Source organism: Kryptolebias marmoratus, linkage group LG10 (genome assembly GCF_001649575.2).
Source record: "Kryptolebias marmoratus isolate JLee-2015 linkage group LG10, ASM164957v2, whole genome shotgun sequence".
Taxonomy (NCBI): Eukaryota; Metazoa; Chordata; class Actinopteri; order Cyprinodontiformes; family Rivulidae; genus Kryptolebias; species Kryptolebias marmoratus.
In genome coordinates, this window is record NC_051439.1 from 5023010 (window position 1) to 5039943 (window position 16934).

The window sequence follows — 16934 nt, forward strand, 5'->3', positions numbered from 1 at the left end:
TTATCTTGTGGGCCAGATCAAATGTTTCCAAGGGCCGGATCTGGCCCGCGGGCCTTGAGTTTGATACTTGTGTGTTAAATGTTGTTATTTTGAATAATGTAAATTTGTTTTTGCCAGGAGCTGCTTGACTCCAAGCAGCGAGGTAGAGAGAGGCTGAACCGTGTTCAAAGATGTGGGGCAGTGGCAAGAGATTACACGAGTTCAGGAGGCTACGAGGCTCTGGAGCGAGAGGAAGCAACTCTCCTGTCGTCCTGGGAGCAGTGGGAACGTGCGGCGCTTCATACACGTGACAGTCTGGAAACGGCACTCTCACAGATATCGAGCTCAGAACAGGAGTTCAGCGGCCTGTCGGCACAGCTGGAGCAGGACCTGCAGGACTTCAGCCATCAGCTAAAGGATTGTCGAATACGACTGACCCAAGCAGAGGGGAAAAATGAGGGAGAGGAGGCTGTTAAAGGCTGGCAAATAGCAAAGGCAGACTGCTTTTTTTGGTCTCAAAAATAAATGAACTATGACTAAACCATGCAAAATTAGCTCATTGATATTTTGTGGCTGTCCTCACGTCAGATTTGTTTTCTATGCAGGAAACTTTAGACGAACTTATCAAAGCTGAGGCCATGTCCGATCGCCTGAAGACTCAGCTCAACGATTTGTGTCGATTCTCCAGAGAAATGGGCACTCGGTCTGAAAGAGTGTCTGCTCTCATCAAGGATTATAACAGGTCAGAAAAAGGCAAATCCAGTGAGGGTTTAACAGCATGTGCATTTGTACTGAAACGTTGTGATGTTTGGGAGAAAAATATAAAAGTACAACCCCAATTCTGAAAAAGTAGGGACATTGTGTAAAACATTTCATAACATCAACAAAAAAAGCCTCAAACAAACAATTTGCAAATCTCATAAAACCATATTAAACATAATAATGTTTCAACTATGTTTCAAGTATTTGTACCAGTTTTTGAAGTATTTCATGAACCTCTGAGTGAATTTTAATGAAACCTTTTAATGAAACAACTGAAAGTAAGCATTGGATGTACGTCTATACTTGGTTACTTTTTTGAGTGAACCACATTCAAGATGGTCGCCACAGCCAAGTAACAAAAATGGCTGCTTTAATTCAGTCAGTTTTGCAGATATTGTGGTAAAATTTGGTATGGTAGTAGCTGCACATACTGAATGCTACACACTGCAACATATTTGTTTAAAAAATTGTCAATAACTATATGTTTTTCTGTTAGCAACTCATTTTATGAGCCACTGGATGGATTTAAATGAAACTCTTAACTTATTAGCTTATGGAGTCAATCGCAATCAACATGGCTGCCACAGCTAAGCAACATTAGCCAACACAGAAAATAAATATGATCTAGTCAGTTTTGAAGATACTGAGCTAAAATTTGGTTTGGTAGTAATTGAGAGTCATCCCTAACATACTCCGAGACCTAACTGCTTGCTTGCTTGTTTGTTTTTTCCAGCCTGAGTCTTCAAGCTACCAGAGAGTGCCAAGGCAAAGAGAAAATGCTGGACCAAGGGTTTCGCACAGCCCTCAGAGAATTCCAGCAGTGGTTGGTTAATGCCAAGATCAACACAGCCAAGTGCTTTGATGCGCCTCAAAATCTCAACGAGGCCTCATCTAGTTTGCAGAAGATTCAGGTTCGTGATGCTCGTCAGGCCCTTACCTTGACAGAATAACTGACTTTATATTAATGAAGCACTGATAACAAAGTGCTATTTTAATCTTCAACAACTGTATGCGTTGGTTATCTTCCACCGCCAAAAGTTTGGTGGTAATGTTTGTCACTGTGTGTTTCTGTCTGTTTGATTGCCAAATATCTCATAAACCACTGGACACATTTTATTGGAATGCATTTGGCCTTCATCCTTTTATGCTTGAGTTTTCAACTAAGATCAACTCATGCTGAGTTTTAATCTCTTCTGTTTTGTCCTCTCAGGAGTTCCTCGGTGACAAAGAGCAAGGTCAGTCGAAGCTGAACGCTGTGGTTGTGAACGGTGAGCTTATTTCTACCATCGCAGCCAAAGATAAAACCGATGCAGTTCGGGTTAAAACAAATACTGCTAAAGAAGACTGGAAAAACATCATGTCTAATCTGCACAACCGAGAGACGAGTCTGCAGGTAAGTAATGAAGTAATAAACGTTGCTTGTCTTCAAAATTGTGTTGCAGTGATTTGGTTTTTATTTGAATATTCAGCTGCCCTTATCCAGTCTGGTCCAGCCAGTCTAGTCTAGTTTTTCTTTTTCATACATTTTTTGCAACATAACTACTTCTGCATACTTCGTCTTAATTTTGCTATTCATTCATGAATCGAAATTTTTGCTCATTCACTAGATGGGTGCTATGACTTTTGGTTTTTTGTAATTTATTTGTCAAATTCTTCAACTTTACTTTTAAATGTTTTCCTTATTGAAATACACTTAGATCTCTTGAATTCCTTCAAAAACATTGTTCTCTTTAAATAAAATCTGCTGCAGCAAACTGGCTCTATTTTTGTCTTCTTTTGCTACTTTTAGTTTTTAGCTACAATTCTTCTGCTTTTTGTTTTTCTCCAGTCCAGTGGATCAACAGGAAGAGATATTGAAATTAATTTTTGAGTTCTATATCAAGAAAAACATTTTAACAGCCTTTTTTTTTAAATTTCAGAACCTCCTTTCTCAGATGAAGGATTTTGAAGCGAGTGCAGAGCCCCTTCAGGAATGTCTGAATGCCACTGAGCTGGCTGTGCAGGAGAGCAGCACAAGAGCTCATGATCTCACAGCTAAGAAGCTTGAGCTCCACAAACTGCAGGTACTAAGGTCCATGATCCACCAGGCGTGGAACCACACTGGCCGTGTTCAAGTGCAACGGCCACTCGGTGTCTAAGTGTTAACCCGAGGAGTCTTCCATGTGCAGAAAACTCCTCATTCTAGCTCAATGAAAACATTTAGCATTTTTTAAGAGTTCATTTAGGAAAAAAGCGCTTTTGCTAACTGCAAGTACTTTCTGCTTCTCTTTGCTAATTATGTCTGCTAATAAATGTGTAGATTCTGAAATACTATTTTGTATAGTTGTTTATTAAAAACAAAGCTTTTTATCACTCGCCACTGAAGGCAACAGGAACAATTTTGCCTGTGTGTGTATGCGTGCGTGTGTGTGTTTGTTTTGTAGTCTTACCAAAATACCTCATGAAATACTGGGCAGATTTTATTGAAACCTTCAGAAAGTAATCATAACATTACTGATTAACTTTTGGAGCAAACCCAACTTCAGATGGCCGCCACCTCTGAGCGCAAACACATCTTGAGAGATCTCACAATGTCACAATGTCACATGAGATCGCACAAACCTGATCTGAAACTGCTACAACTCCGACCATTCTCATTATTTGCTATTTTTAGTTTTTAACTCTGGCATGAAAGGTGGCAGTTGCTGTGCAGTCCTTCAAGGAATGCTAATTTATTTAATAAAAGCAAAGCTTTTAAAATATATCTGTTTAAAACTGCCCACTATTTCCTGGGAGCTTGACTGCATGTCATGACCAGCAGTTTTACTGAAAGTGACTCTGACCAAATCTCTTTATTTCTTTCTGTCTTGTTCTCATTTCTAACAAGCTGTTGTGTGTCTGAACTGAACTGTTCTGGATGTTTGTGTGCGCCAGCTTGCATGCCTCTATGATAACCTGCTTGTGCTCTTCCAGTCTGTGCTTGAGGAGTTGGCCTCTCTCGAGGTCCAGCTGAGCAGGCTTAAAGAGAAGGCCCAGCTGTTGTGGGACGAACACTCAGCCGGCAAGGGTTTTGTGCACCGTGTCTCGCAGCTCTCTGCTCAGTACCTAGCTTTAACCAACCTGACCAAGGTAAAGTAATGCCAACCAAACTGCCTGGGCACTGGGACTTTTGTAGGGGGGTAGCTGGAGAGGAGACAGGGACATTAGACAGGATGGAGCTTTAGTGTACAGGTGGTATGTAATCAAAATATAAACTCATCATTATTAAACTCTGTCTTTTGTGGTGGCAGGTGATTGTGTGTGTGTGTGTGTGTTTGTTTGTCTGTTCGCAAAATATGTCATGAAACACTAAATAGATTTTAATAACACCTTAAGAAAGTAATCACTGAACATACATCTACAACTGATTAAATTTCAGAGTCAACCCAATTCAAGATGGCCACCTCACCTAATCAAGCATAGCAAACTCTTTCAAGGAATTCTAGTTTTAGTGTCTTTTTTTGTAATTGTTGGATATGAATTTTACCTCTGCAATCTAAGCTGGTAGATTTCTGGATTTACTGTAATTTTTCTCATGCTCTTGTTTATTTTTCTGCAGGAGAAGACATCTCGGATTGATCGGATTGTCACTGAGCACCAGCTTTTCTCTCAAGGGTTAAAGGAGCTGCAGAACTGGGTGGTCGACACCAGCCATATGCTGCAGACATACAGCACTCCCACTGCTGACAAAAATGTTCTTGATAGCAGGATGATAAAGCTGGAGGTATAAAATGTCACCTTTGTTTTAAACCGTCAATAAATACTAAATATTGGATCGTAATCGATGCATGTGGATGGTTGTTGCACCAGGCTTTGCTGACTGCTCGACAAGAGAAGGAGATCCAGCTGAAGATGCTGATCACAAGAGGAGAGTCAGTTCAGAGAAACACCTCCACTGAGGGAGTGCCTTTAATCCAGAAACAAATACAGGAGCTAAAAGACTCCTGGGATGCTCTGCTCTCTGCTGCTATTTTGTGCAAAAGGTTGGTTTTTTTTTTTTGTTTGTTTTGTTCTTTTCACTTTCCTCACAATCAATGTCACCTAAACACTTTTGTTGCTGCTTAGATGCAGCATTTTCCACAAATATATTTTCCCACAAAACGTGAAAAGCGTACATAACTTCGTAATTGTTACTGCTTCTTTTTTTTCACCTCCCACCTATTATTTTTTAAATAATGCTATACGTGACTGTCTGACATCTTTCTACTGTTCAAAACTTACAGCCAGCTGGAAGGTTCACTGTCGCAGTGGACGAGTTACCAAGAGGATGTTTGTCAGTTTGTGGCTTGGATTGAGCGCGTTGAGGAGGCTCTGGATCTCACAGAAAAACAGTGTCCAGAAATAAGAGATAAAACTGCTAATCTGAGCAAAGCAAAGGTACGATTGTCTTTTCTGTCACCTTATTAACTAGTTGTGTGAACACTAATGTTTTACTGTTATTCATGTTTCTGCATATTTTTTGAAATTTAACAACTTCTGCATACTTTGCTCTATTTTCTGCTTTGTTTAGACATTTTTTAGGTTTTATGTTTTTCATATAGAAAAACATTATCCATTCACTCTCTTCAAGAACATTGTTGTTTTTCAGATCTTCATCAGCAAACCTTTAGCTTCTTTTGCTTCTTTTTGCTAGCCTTTTGCTACTTTTAGCTTTAAGCTAGTCTTTTGCTCATTTTACTTCTAGTTTCTAGTTTGCATTTTTCAGCTTTAGGTTATCTTTTTGCAACTTTTCACATCTAGTTAGCTTTTTCATATTTTTACCTAGCCTTTTGCTACTTCTAAGTTTTAGCTAGTACTTTGCTGCTTTTAGCTAGTGTTGTACTTTTAGCTTTAATAATCAGTTTAAGCTTCTTCAGTAAGTTCTTCAGCACTCGCCATTCACTTTTAATTTCTCTAAATATTATTGATTTCAGTAGTACTTAAAGAGTGCAGGTTTGAATTGGAAGAAAACTGTTTGATAATCTAAATTTCTTTATTATTTTAGCTACTGTATGAGGAAGTGCTCAGCCACAGCTCTCTGCTGGACACCATCACTGCAAAAAGTGCTGGTATCACCGAAAACTATGTCACTCAGCTGGAGCTGCAAGAACTTCAGGAGCGTTATAACACTGTCAAAGATAATGCTATGGTAATAAGCAACTGAATGTAGACAGTAATGTGTTTTAAGTTGTATTTCTGCATCATTGATATGACTTACAACTGCTTTTAGAGCAAAACGTTACAAAAACATTACATTCTGAACATATCAATTGCCTAAGTACAACAATTGCATGCAAATATGAAGTTGATTGATATTTTATAATGTTTGGTACCATTTATGCCTTCTGATAAGAGAAATAACATTTTTTAGAAGCTGACTCAGTTAAATTACCCAACAACGCTTTACATTGTGTGTGTGTATGTGTGAAAAGTATTAGTGTTTTTACCCAGTGGCTGAATATCTGTGCATGTGCCAAAGGAAATGTGAGAAAAAGCAGTAATCTGATTCAGTATCCTCACTGTGCTGCTCCTTTAGAGGGCTGTTGGCAAAGCAGAAGATCTGGTGAAAGCTCATCAAGAGTACCAGCAGGACTTTCATGCATTTGAGGAGTGGCTGGAACAAGAGCAAGAGAAGCTCGGCTGTTACACACAGCTGGAGGGAGATGTTGATATGCTGGAGGATACCATCCAAAAACTGCAGGTCTGAATAAAAATGATCACTGTATTCGTTTTGCTGTCAGTGACCATGATATTCTGTGACAGTCCTGCCATGTATTAACATGTATATCAGTGAAATTTTGCATGCAGCATTTAGAGAGTGATAAAGCTCACCTATGTGATGACAGGAGCTGCAGCTGCACTGCACAGAGGGCCAGGCTCTACTTAACACACTGCTGTTGAGCAGAGAGCCGGTCATTCCTTGGGGTCTGCCCCAGATAGAGGAAAGAGCGCTGGAAACTCTTCAGCAAGAATGGAGGCTCTACCAGGCCCGGCTGGCTGACGCCCGCGCTCAGCTCAACAGTGCTCTGGCCAAACTTCGACAGATGGAGCAGAAGTTCCAGCGTCTCGACAGCTGGCTTAAAGCCATGGAGACTAAAGCCCAACTGCGTTCTAATCGGCGGTCTGATCGAGCCACAAAAAGCGCACAACTGCAGATGGTCAAGGTTTGTAAACGCAGAAGTAGGGCTGTGTATTTAATTAATTAATTAATATTTTGTGGTTTGGATTTCGATTTTTGCTCCAAATGATCACAAAAACAGTATAATTGACAAAAATAATTGTGATTTAAAATGTTTTGCCATATATTGCTTTGCCAGTCTCACTTCCTGAATGAGCTCTGCTGCATTCAGAAATTCACACCAAGAACAAAGTTTATAACAAAACAATTCATGTAAAAATGATACATGTAATTTGGGAGATTAACTTTCTTGTACTTTTTGCCCTACAGTTTTCTTTAAATACAATATCCTAAAATTAGGAATATTTCTTCTGTTTTTAGAGCTGGCAGGAGGAGGTGCTTGTTTATCAAGAGGAAATGGAGGGTCTGACACTTTTGGCTCAGCAAGTTCTGGATGAGACCCACATTAGCAGCCGGATCAGTACCAGAGCCACCCAGATCACAGCCCGCTACCATGCCCTGCTTCTGCATTTACTGGTAACAACAACTTGATTTCAGAGTTAAACTGAACTAATTGTATGTAATATTTGCTTGTATAAAATATATATTCACATACTTCACTGTTATTACCAGCCATCAAAGGTGAAAGGGTGATAATGTTTTTACCAATGTCTGTGTTGTGTTAACAAAATATCTCATAAACCACTGGACAAATTATAATGAAACCTTCAGAAAGTAATCAGTGGTTTACACCTACACTCATTAACGTTTGGATTCAACCCAATTCAAGATGGTTGCCACATCTGATTGACTTTATCCAACACCAACATGGCTATAGCTCAACCAGTTTTACAGATTTTAAGTTAATTTTAATGTGGTAGTAGCTGGGAGTCATGACCAACACATACTCTGAGCATTATCATATCTTGCAAGATCTCACAATATCCCATGAGATTGTGTAAAATGTCATTTACAAAGTTTGACCAAAATCATCTTCAACTCAATTGTTTCTCATCATAAAATGATCTTAGTTTAAAAGTCTGGCATGAAAGGTAGAAATGCATCCTTTTAAGGAATGCTGGGTCAATAAATGCATAAAAATGTGTTGTAAATTGTATAAACTGTGTAAAAAAAATTTTATATACTGTATAGTTGGATCATTATCATCACCTTTAGTTTTTGCCTTTTTAATTTTGCCTTATCTTTTCTTATATATTACAGGAGACGATTAAACAGCTCCAGGAGGAGGTATCGTCAATTGAAGAAGCTCAGTGTGTCTTCAGCACCTTCTCAGAGTGGCTCAGCACAGCTCAGAATAACTTCAGCACTGTGGCTATAAGTGTTGATATAGTGGATCGCCTTGCTTTGGAAAGAAAGATGAAGAAATTGGAGGTATCTCTGTCAAGCAATCTTGTTTTTTGTGTATAATAGAGCTCCAAATGAACTGAATGTCATATGTTATTAATTTGAATGTCAGTAGTTTAACATTTCTTGATTAAATCATCATGTCATTTAAGTCTCTTCAGGCTGACATGGAGCAGGGTCACCTTTATTTAAAGACAATGAGGGAGAAGACAGAGCAAGCGATGGTATTCTTAGAGGAGCCAGAAGCAGATCAGCTCAAAGAGGAGGTGGACACTCAACTTTTTCAACTGGAGGAGTTAATGGCAGCGTTGCGCACAGAGCATAGCTCTCTTGAGAAATGCATCTCTCTCTCAAAAGACTTTATGGATAAATACAAATCCCAGGCCCAGTGGGTGATGGAGACGAAGAACCTTTTAGCGTCAAGTCTGGAGCCTAAAGCTGAGCTCTATCAAAAGAAGGCTCAGCTTGCAAAGTACAAGGTTAGTTAAAATGGGTCAATTATGCTTTTGCTTTAAAAAATAAATCATAGAGAGATTACTACCTAATTTTAGTCAGCATTCACACTAAAATATTCTTGTTTATACTTTCTTATAAATGTTATTGGCAATGAAACTACTTCTGGAGACAAAACATTCAGGTCTATTAGGAATATTGTGCTATGACCTTTGATTTTTGTAAGTTTTATACATTTCAGAATGTTTAATTTATTTAGAAATCATCATAGAAATACATTAAGATCTCCAATTCTTTGAAAAATCTTTTCTTTAAAATTCAGCTTCAGGATCTTTCTCTTTTTGTCTTCTTATGGTACTATTGGCTTTAAGATACTGTTCTGCAACTTTTACCTTTTAACTGCTGTTTTGCTACTTTAGCTACCATTCTTCTACTTTTCACTTTTAGCCACCATTTTGCTACTTTTAGCTTTTAGCTACTGTTTTAATTTTAGCTGTTGTTGTGATTTCATAGCTTTTAACTTTAGTTCTACCTCTTTTAGCTTTTAGTTACCATTCTGCACTTTTCATATTTTAGTTACAATTTTGCTAATTTTAGCTTTAGCATCTGTTTTGTAATTTAGCATCTGTTTCACAAATTTTAGCTTTAGAATGTGTTTTACTAATTTTAGTTAGTTTTTTGTAATTTTAAAATTAGTTTAGTTTTACTACCTTTAGCTACAGTTTTACTAATTAAAGCCTCTCTTTTGCTAAATATAGCTACAGGTTTGCTTATTTTAGCTTTAGCATTCATTTGCTACTTCTAGCCTTTTGCTACTCTTTGACTGCTTTTAATTTTTAGCCCTTGTTCTGCTACTTTTAGCTTGTTTTTTGAACATTTTTGTCTCTGTTTTACTCAGTTTAGCCTTTGAGCTCATTGTGGTCTCTGTTTTGCTTGTTTTAACCTGTACACAGTTTTAGCTTCTTCTGGATCTTTTATCAAAGTCATTTAGCACTCAGCATTCTTTCTCTAGTTTATAATGGTTTTTTTCATGTATGCAGACAATTCAACAAACTGTAGAGTCTCATGAGTCAGCGGTAAAATCTGTCATTGAGAAAGGAGAGGCGCTGCTTGATGTGATTCATGATCCCACCATCAGTGAAAACATGAAAAAGCTACAGGCTGACTACCAAGACCTTTGTTTGGCATCTAAGGTTTGTATGTTTTTTGTAAAATAATTTTTTAAAAAAGTGATATTTTCTTAATTTTATTCAGAACCACAGATTTATCTTTTGTGAAAATTATTTCTTATGTGTAAACTTTTGACCCAACACGTGTGATATACTGTATACATATCACCCACCTTTCTGCAATAATGTTTTTAATCATGTCTGTGTGTACATCACTGGATGTACATCTACAAATAAGAAACGTTTAAAGTCGAAGTTAAAGATTTTAAAGTTAAAGATTTACCATGTCCTGAATGACTGAGAATTTACATCAGCATCTCGCATAACTTTATTTTCAATATTTCACTTAAACGGCTATGACAATATTAGTTTAAACACTAGCATGAAAGGTGGCTGGTGATATGCACTCCTTCAAAGAATGCTAGGACTTTCATTTTTGATCAACCTATCACATTTTATTCAAATAAACAATCAACCTATGTGACTGTTGTGTTTTCTTTAGACACATGTCCAGAACCTTTTAGAGTGGGTGAAGGAGCACGAGGATTACAACAGCGAGTTACAGGAAGTTGAGAAATGGCTGCTCCAGATGTCCAGTAGGCTCGTAACCTCAGACTCTATGCAGACCAGCAATATGGAGATGGCTACTCAACAACTAGCTCGGCACAAGGTGATCAACTCCTCTGTGTTGAACACTTAGCACTGTCACGTGAAACTATGTTTGAGCCTGATTCTTCAGCTAATAGATAAAATATCTATCATACTAGTTTACTCGCTTAATAATAATGACTGTTTCAGCACATTTTCTCTCATTCAAACCATGTATCCTGTTCTCCAGTTCAATTCTTTTGCTTTTGTCATTGATTTTAGGCCATAATGGAGGAAATAGCCAGTTATGAGGAGCGTCTCATCAGTTTGAAACAGAAAGGAGAAGGTTTGGTTGCCAGCTGTTCAGAGCAAGTTCAGGTTCATGCTAAGATCAGTCAGCAAGTCCAGACTCACCTACAGGGAACCAGAGACAGCTACTCTGCTATTTGCAGCACTGCTCAGCGTGTGAGTTTTAGATAAAAATTACATTTATTCTTTCCTGTGTCTTACAAGTTTTTGACAGATGATTTCAGAGGAAAAACAAACAATTTATCTCACCAAATCAAGGGGGCGTAGTTCTAAACTCTGCTGTACAACAGGTCTACCAGAGTCTGGACCGGGAGTTGCAAAAACATGTTAGCCATCAGGACACACTGCAGCAGTGCCAGACCTGGCTCACAACCGTTCAAGAGGAGCTTCAGCTCAATGATCAGGGGCCGTCTGGTCTACAGGAAGCACTGAAGCAGGTATTTAACACCACACAGCCCCAAAATGATCTTGGATAGTTTGGTTTATATAGTCTTGATTTTTTTATTAATAAATGTTACTCATGCAGGTGAAGCACTACAGAGCCCTTCAAGAGCAGGCCAGCACCTATCTGGACCTGGTGTGTTCTGTGTGTGACCTGTCTCATGCTGTGAGGGTCGCAGCTGCTGAGGTCCAGCAGATCAAACTCACGGTCAGTATTGTCATACCTTATTTTATACTGAATAACATACAAGATACATTTCATTCATATGTAATCAACATATTGAGTCATAAGTCCTGGAGCTAGCAAGTACAAACAAGTTCTGAAAGAGTGGGGACATTGTGAAAAATGCAAATAAAAACAGAATTGGGGCAGCACAATATATCACAGATTTATTGTCATTACAATATCAGTAAGTGCAATATCAATAAGGCAAAAGACTGCAATAAATCATAGGCCATTGTAATTCAAGTACCATGTATTCATCTTCTGCTGCTAATGTAGTTGGTAAATCCAACAGACTCCTACTGGCCTTGATGCCCAAACCTGGTTTAGGTGATAGTGATGACAGATGAGAACGTGAGGATGGAAAAAAAATTATATTTATACCATCATCACAATATTAAATAATATTATTGCGCATCACAGGTTTTTCCCAATACTGTGCAGCCCTAAACAGAATTCAATGATTTTTAAATCTTATAACGCCATATTTTATTCACAATGGAACATAGTGAATATATCAAATGTTTAAACTAAGAAACTGTACCTAATTTCATAAAAAAGAAAGCAAAAAAAAACTGTAATTTTGATTTTGTTGGCAGCAACACAGTTCAGAAAAATTGATTCGGGACAAAGAGGAAAACTGTTATTTGATCAAAATAATTAAAATTTGAAATTCTTTTTTGAAACCACAAACACCACGGCCTCCATACTAAAGTGAAGAGGGACCATCCAGCCTGTCATCAGCACACAGTTCAAAATCCTGCCTCTCTGATGGTATGGGAGTGCATTAGTGTCTGGCAAGGGCATCTTATATATCTGTAAAGGCATAACCAATGTAGAACAGTATATACAGGTTTTAGAACAACATATGATCCCATTCAGCAAAACAAACACAAAGCTGATGAGAAGCTAGATTCCTCCATCAGAGCAGAATGGGACAACATTCCCTCTAAAACCTCCATCAGCTGCTCTCCTCAGCTCCTGGATGTTTACAGAAGAGGAGAGGCTTCACAGTGGGAAATATGACCCTGTCCCAACTTTTTTGAGATGTGTTGCTGCCATAGTTTTCAAAGTCACGTCATTTTAAAAAAGTGATGCAATTTTTAAAAATTTCAACATTTGAAATGTTTACTATGTTCCATTGTTAATAAAATATAGGTTAAAGAGATTTGCAAATGATTGCCTTTTTTATTTACATTTTACACAACATCCCAACTTTGTCACATTTGGGGTTGTAAACAAATAAATACAATTTTCTATCAATAGATCTTTACTCAAAATCCACAGAAATAAAGTGTACTTTAGCAAATGTACTGTTCTGATGATAAATATACTGTTAGAAGTCAGTGTCACTGTTCAATAAGATGTGTAGTGGGAATGGAACAACACAGAAAGTTCACAATAAATACAAGTACAATATATTCAGGTACTAAGAGGAGTTGAATAAAAAGGTTTTGTTAAATATCTGTGCAGATTGAAGAAAGGATGTCCAGTGCACAAGTGCTTTCGGAGGGCTGGAGAGAGATTAAAGAACAGAAACAAGATCTGTCAGGCCTGTTTCAGGACATGGAGCAGCAGTTTCTCAGCCTCTCTAGAAGGCCAGCAGAGCTCGAGACTAAGATCGCTCAAAACATGTTGTTCCAAGCTAAGGTAGGCACCAGCAACCTAACAATAATCTTTAACTCTGCTGTTCTAGGTCTACATGTGCATTTTATTTTTGCTATTCAGCATTATAAACTTTTATTCAAGTATTCTGTCATATTCCAACATTTTTGCTACAAATTAGGTGTTACGATAGATGTTTGGGAGTATTCAGTTCACATGTACTTCTTGTCACTCAGGAATGCTGCCAGCAACTGCAATCTAAACAGAGCATCCTCACCAAAATGACTGAGACTGTGGACAGACTGACAGGTGGCCAGAACACTCCAGAACATGCAGAGCTCGACCGTCTGACCCATTCTTGGCTCGAGCTCTGCCACCAGGCAAACAAGCTGGAGAGCCAGAGAGAGGAGGACCTGCAGAGGTCGAAGGATTACCATGACTGTATCGCTGCTGTGGAGGAGCTGTTCGAGCAGGTGTCCAAAGAGTGGGACAATCTGGCCAGGTGGGTTTCAGCATAAGGTTTAAATCACAAACCTTGAAAATAACATTATGCACAATCTGACACAATATTGTGAGACCTCATGTGATCTGTTAAAACTTACAGTATGTGTTGTTAATGAATCGCAGCTACTATCACAAGAAATTTTAGGTCAGTATTTATAAAAAGTGTCTGAGGTATAGTTAGGAGTGTAATGAGACTATAACATCACAAAATTTCTCGAATAGTCAATAAATGTCTCACGAACCCCAATAAAGTCTGTGTCACTTTGTCCGGTAAAATTATCTCTGAAAATGTCTCCACCTCTTTAAATTATTTGTTGCCACACAAATAATCGAAAGTGGTGGAGACATTTTCAACACTTTAAACAAACATGTCAGGCACTAGGACCACATGGTCTTGTGGCTCAAGTTGTTCATGAAGGCAGCTTCTCCCAGCATCCTCAGCCTCTACAGCTCTATGCTGAGAGGAGAAATCTTTGCATTTATTTAAAACAGAACAGACTTAACACCAAATTCATACAGCGATTTGTCAACCATGAAGCAGAGAAACTAAAGTTTGAACTTTTTATAATCATAATTTATTTGAGTTAAGAAGAAAATAGTCAATCGATTTTTGAGGTCAAAGTGAAATAAAACTGACTCCACCCTTCAGAGTCCAACCCACCTCCACTTTCCACACAAGTTGTTTAATCATCTCTCTGTAATTTTGTTCACATGTGGAAATAAATTTGACCCCTTACTAGGAGGTGAGTTTGTGGCAAGAGATATTTTCTTCAAAGTATTGTTAAAAATTTTTGCCTCATTTTGAATTGGGACACAAGTCTTTTTGCGCCTCTAGTTATAGCCATTTTTGTGTTTGTTGATTAGCTGTGCATGCCACCTTGAATTGGGTTGATGTCCAAAGGTATTCAGTTGTAGATGCACATCTGTTGGACGTCATCCAATGATTACTTTCGGAAAGTTTAACTAATGTCTGTTCAATGGTTCATGAGCTAGTTTACTAACAGACAAATGGGTTGAATCCAAGAATTAATGCTGAAGTTTTAAACAAAGCTGTTGTGCAATCTGTTAGAATATGTGTTGAGGATGACTCTCACTTACTAAAACACCAAATTTTAGTTTGGTGTTCGATAAAAATTGTTTAGATTTGTTATTAAAATCTAATCTAACATTTTGGCTTCATGGAAATCTTGGGGACAAATACAGATGTTTGTAAGACTGTTAACGCTGTGTCTGTGTGTCACAGAACGGATGCCGAAAGTTCATCTCAGCATTTGGAAGCCCTGCAGAAACTTGCAGTGACTCTTGAAGAACAAAAAGGTGTCCTTGAAAGCCTTAAGGAGCAGAAGCAGAAAGTTGTCCATCATTTGAACTTGGATGACAAGGAGCTAGTTAAAGAGCAAATCAGCCACTTTGAGCAGAGATGGTCTCAGATGCAAAACCTCATTGAAAGGAAAGTCCAGGACTCCGTGGTGACGCTGGATGACATGAGACAGGTGGAGGCTCGTCTGAAAGAGGCTTGGGACTGGGCCGAGGAGCAGCAGCCAGCTCTGTCTGAGGCCATGAAGATGAGTCCTCCTCCAGAACTGGCTCAGAGCTTCCTGTTTGACCACTTGAGCATCTGCAGTGAGCTGGAGGCAAAGCAGCTCCTCCTGGCTCAGGCCATGGCCGACGCCGACCGGGTGCTGCCACGGCTGGGCCTCAGTGAGCGCCACCAGCTGCAGCAGCTGATTTCTGACACGCAGTCAGAGGTGGAGTCTCTGAGTGTGAAAGTGGTGCAGCGAAGAAAACACCTCAGCAAGGCTTTTACAGAGAGGACACAGTTCCTGATGGCCGTCAGTCAGTCCATTTCCTGGGTTCAGCAGAACGAGAAGAAGGCCCAGGCAGAAGAGTACATTGCTTTGTTACCTGATGATCTAGTCAAGCAGGTACGAACATGCAGGAACATCCAAAGCAGTCTGAAAGCCTATCAGAGCGAGCTCACCTCCCTGTGGTCTCAGGGGCGAGACCTAATGAGAGAGGCCAGCGAGGAAGAAAGAAACGAGATTCTCACTAAACTGCAGGAGTTGCAAAATATCTTCGACAGAACACTCCATAGATGTGGTCAGAAACTTCAGGAGCTTGAAAAAATACTTGTCTCTAGGAAGTATTTTAAGAACGATTTAGAGAAGATCTGCCAGTGGTTAAAACAAGCTGATATTGTTACTTTTCCTGAAATAAATCTGATGGTGAGTGATGCTGAACTGCAGGCACAGCTCCTGAAGTATCAGCAGATAATTGAGCAGGCAGTGGAATATGAGAATCTTCTCCTGATTGTACAGAGAGCAGGTCAGGAAGTGCTGCCCACTCTGAATGAAGTTGACCACTGCTACCTAGATGAAAAGCTCAACACCCTCCCTCAACAATATAACAGCATTTTAGCACTGGCCAAAGAGAAACAGGAGAAAATCCAGCAGGCCATTCTTACAAGGAACGAGTACACGTCGTTCATAGATGTCACTCATAAAGCCCTGAAAGAACTCGAGGAACAGTTCAATAATTTGGCGACACAACCTGTCGGGCTACAAACGGAGGAGGTTGTCAGCTTGCAGAGTGATTACAAAGCAATTCTTGCTGATCTCAGCAGCTTGGGTCTGGCTGTGAGTGAACTGAATCAGAAGAAGGAGGGATTTCGTAGCACAGGGCAACCATGGCGCCCAGAAGAAATGACCCAGCTCGTGAGCCTGTATAATGGGCTAAAGAGGTTGGTGGAACAAAAAGTAGAGCATCTGGATGAAACTTTAGAGTCTTTTGAGGACCACAAGGCTATGGCTATGCAGGTAGACTCTGAGCTAAAGGCTACAAAGGAGCAGCTAGTTAAAGTGAATGCAGAGACGCAGTCAGCTGAAGAGAGGCTAAAGAACTACCACGCTCTGGCAGGGAGTCTCCAGAGTGCCGACTCCCACCTGTCGAGGCTCATGGAGCAGATGGACACTCTCGCCCCTCGTGTGGACCGAGCAGCTCACGATGCCTCTAAAGAGCAGGTCGTATTATGGCAGGAGGAGCTGCGGTCTTTACAGGCTGCAGTGGGGGAGCTGATTGAAGAATGTGAGAATAGGTTCATCCAGAGTAAGGACTTTGAGACGGAGATGAAAAGGACCCTGGACTGGCTGCAGCACATCAGGGATGAACTCGACTGTGCTGTGATTGTCGACGTCAGAGTGGAGAAGGTGCAAGAGGAGATCAGGAAGCAGCAAATCATGCAAGAAGAAGTGCAGTCCAGACTGAGAATAGTGGCTGCTCTTAGTAGTCGTGAAAAACACGAGTATAGCAGCGCCAATGAGCTTGTCCCTGCCCACGTCGATACAAACCTTGAAGAAATGGCAAAACTGCAGGCAGATGTTCAAAGAGCACTGACAGCCAAACAGGTGGGACAATCTTACAT

At 39.6% G+C, this 16934-nt stretch overlaps 1 protein-coding gene across 4 annotated transcripts in view; it reads left to right on the top strand.

The window, feature by feature from the left end:
* syne1b (spectrin repeat containing, nuclear envelope 1b) overlaps window positions 1–16934 on the top strand; it is a 149709-nt gene that overhangs the window by 74839 nt on the left and 57936 nt on the right. For 2 of the 4 annotated variants that reach the window (XM_037977745.1, XM_025007074.2), the window contains exons 1-22: window positions 589–721; window positions 1475–1652; window positions 1952–2134; window positions 2661–2804; window positions 3694–3849; window positions 4319–4483; window positions 4570–4742; window positions 4983–5136; window positions 5744–5887; window positions 6275–6439; window positions 6585–6902; window positions 7238–7393; window positions 8078–8248; window positions 8374–8700; window positions 9715–9867; window positions 10346–10513; window positions 10714–10896; window positions 11031–11177; window positions 11267–11389; window positions 12878–13054; window positions 13246–13511; window positions 14757–16917. In XM_037977745.1, coding sequence (XP_037833673.1) covers window positions 618–721; window positions 1475–1652; window positions 1952–2134; window positions 2661–2804; window positions 3694–3849; window positions 4319–4483; window positions 4570–4742; window positions 4983–5136; window positions 5744–5887; window positions 6275–6439; window positions 6585–6902; window positions 7238–7393; window positions 8078–8248; window positions 8374–8700; window positions 9715–9867; window positions 10346–10513; window positions 10714–10896; window positions 11031–11177; window positions 11267–11389; window positions 12878–13054; window positions 13246–13511; window positions 14757–16917 — 5916 coding nt within the window. In that variant the 5' untranslated portion in view covers window positions 589–617. Of the gene's footprint in view, window positions 1–117; window positions 475–584; window positions 722–1474; window positions 1653–1951; window positions 2135–2660; window positions 2805–3693; window positions 3850–4318; window positions 4484–4569; window positions 4743–4982; window positions 5137–5743; window positions 5888–6274; window positions 6440–6584; window positions 6903–7237; window positions 7394–8077; window positions 8249–8373; window positions 8701–9714; window positions 9868–10345; window positions 10514–10713; window positions 10897–11030; window positions 11178–11266; window positions 11390–12877; window positions 13055–13245; window positions 13512–14756; window positions 16918–16934 lie in introns of those variants that run through there. The other 2 variants (XM_025007067.2, XM_037977746.1) reach the window with 2 other exon arrangements.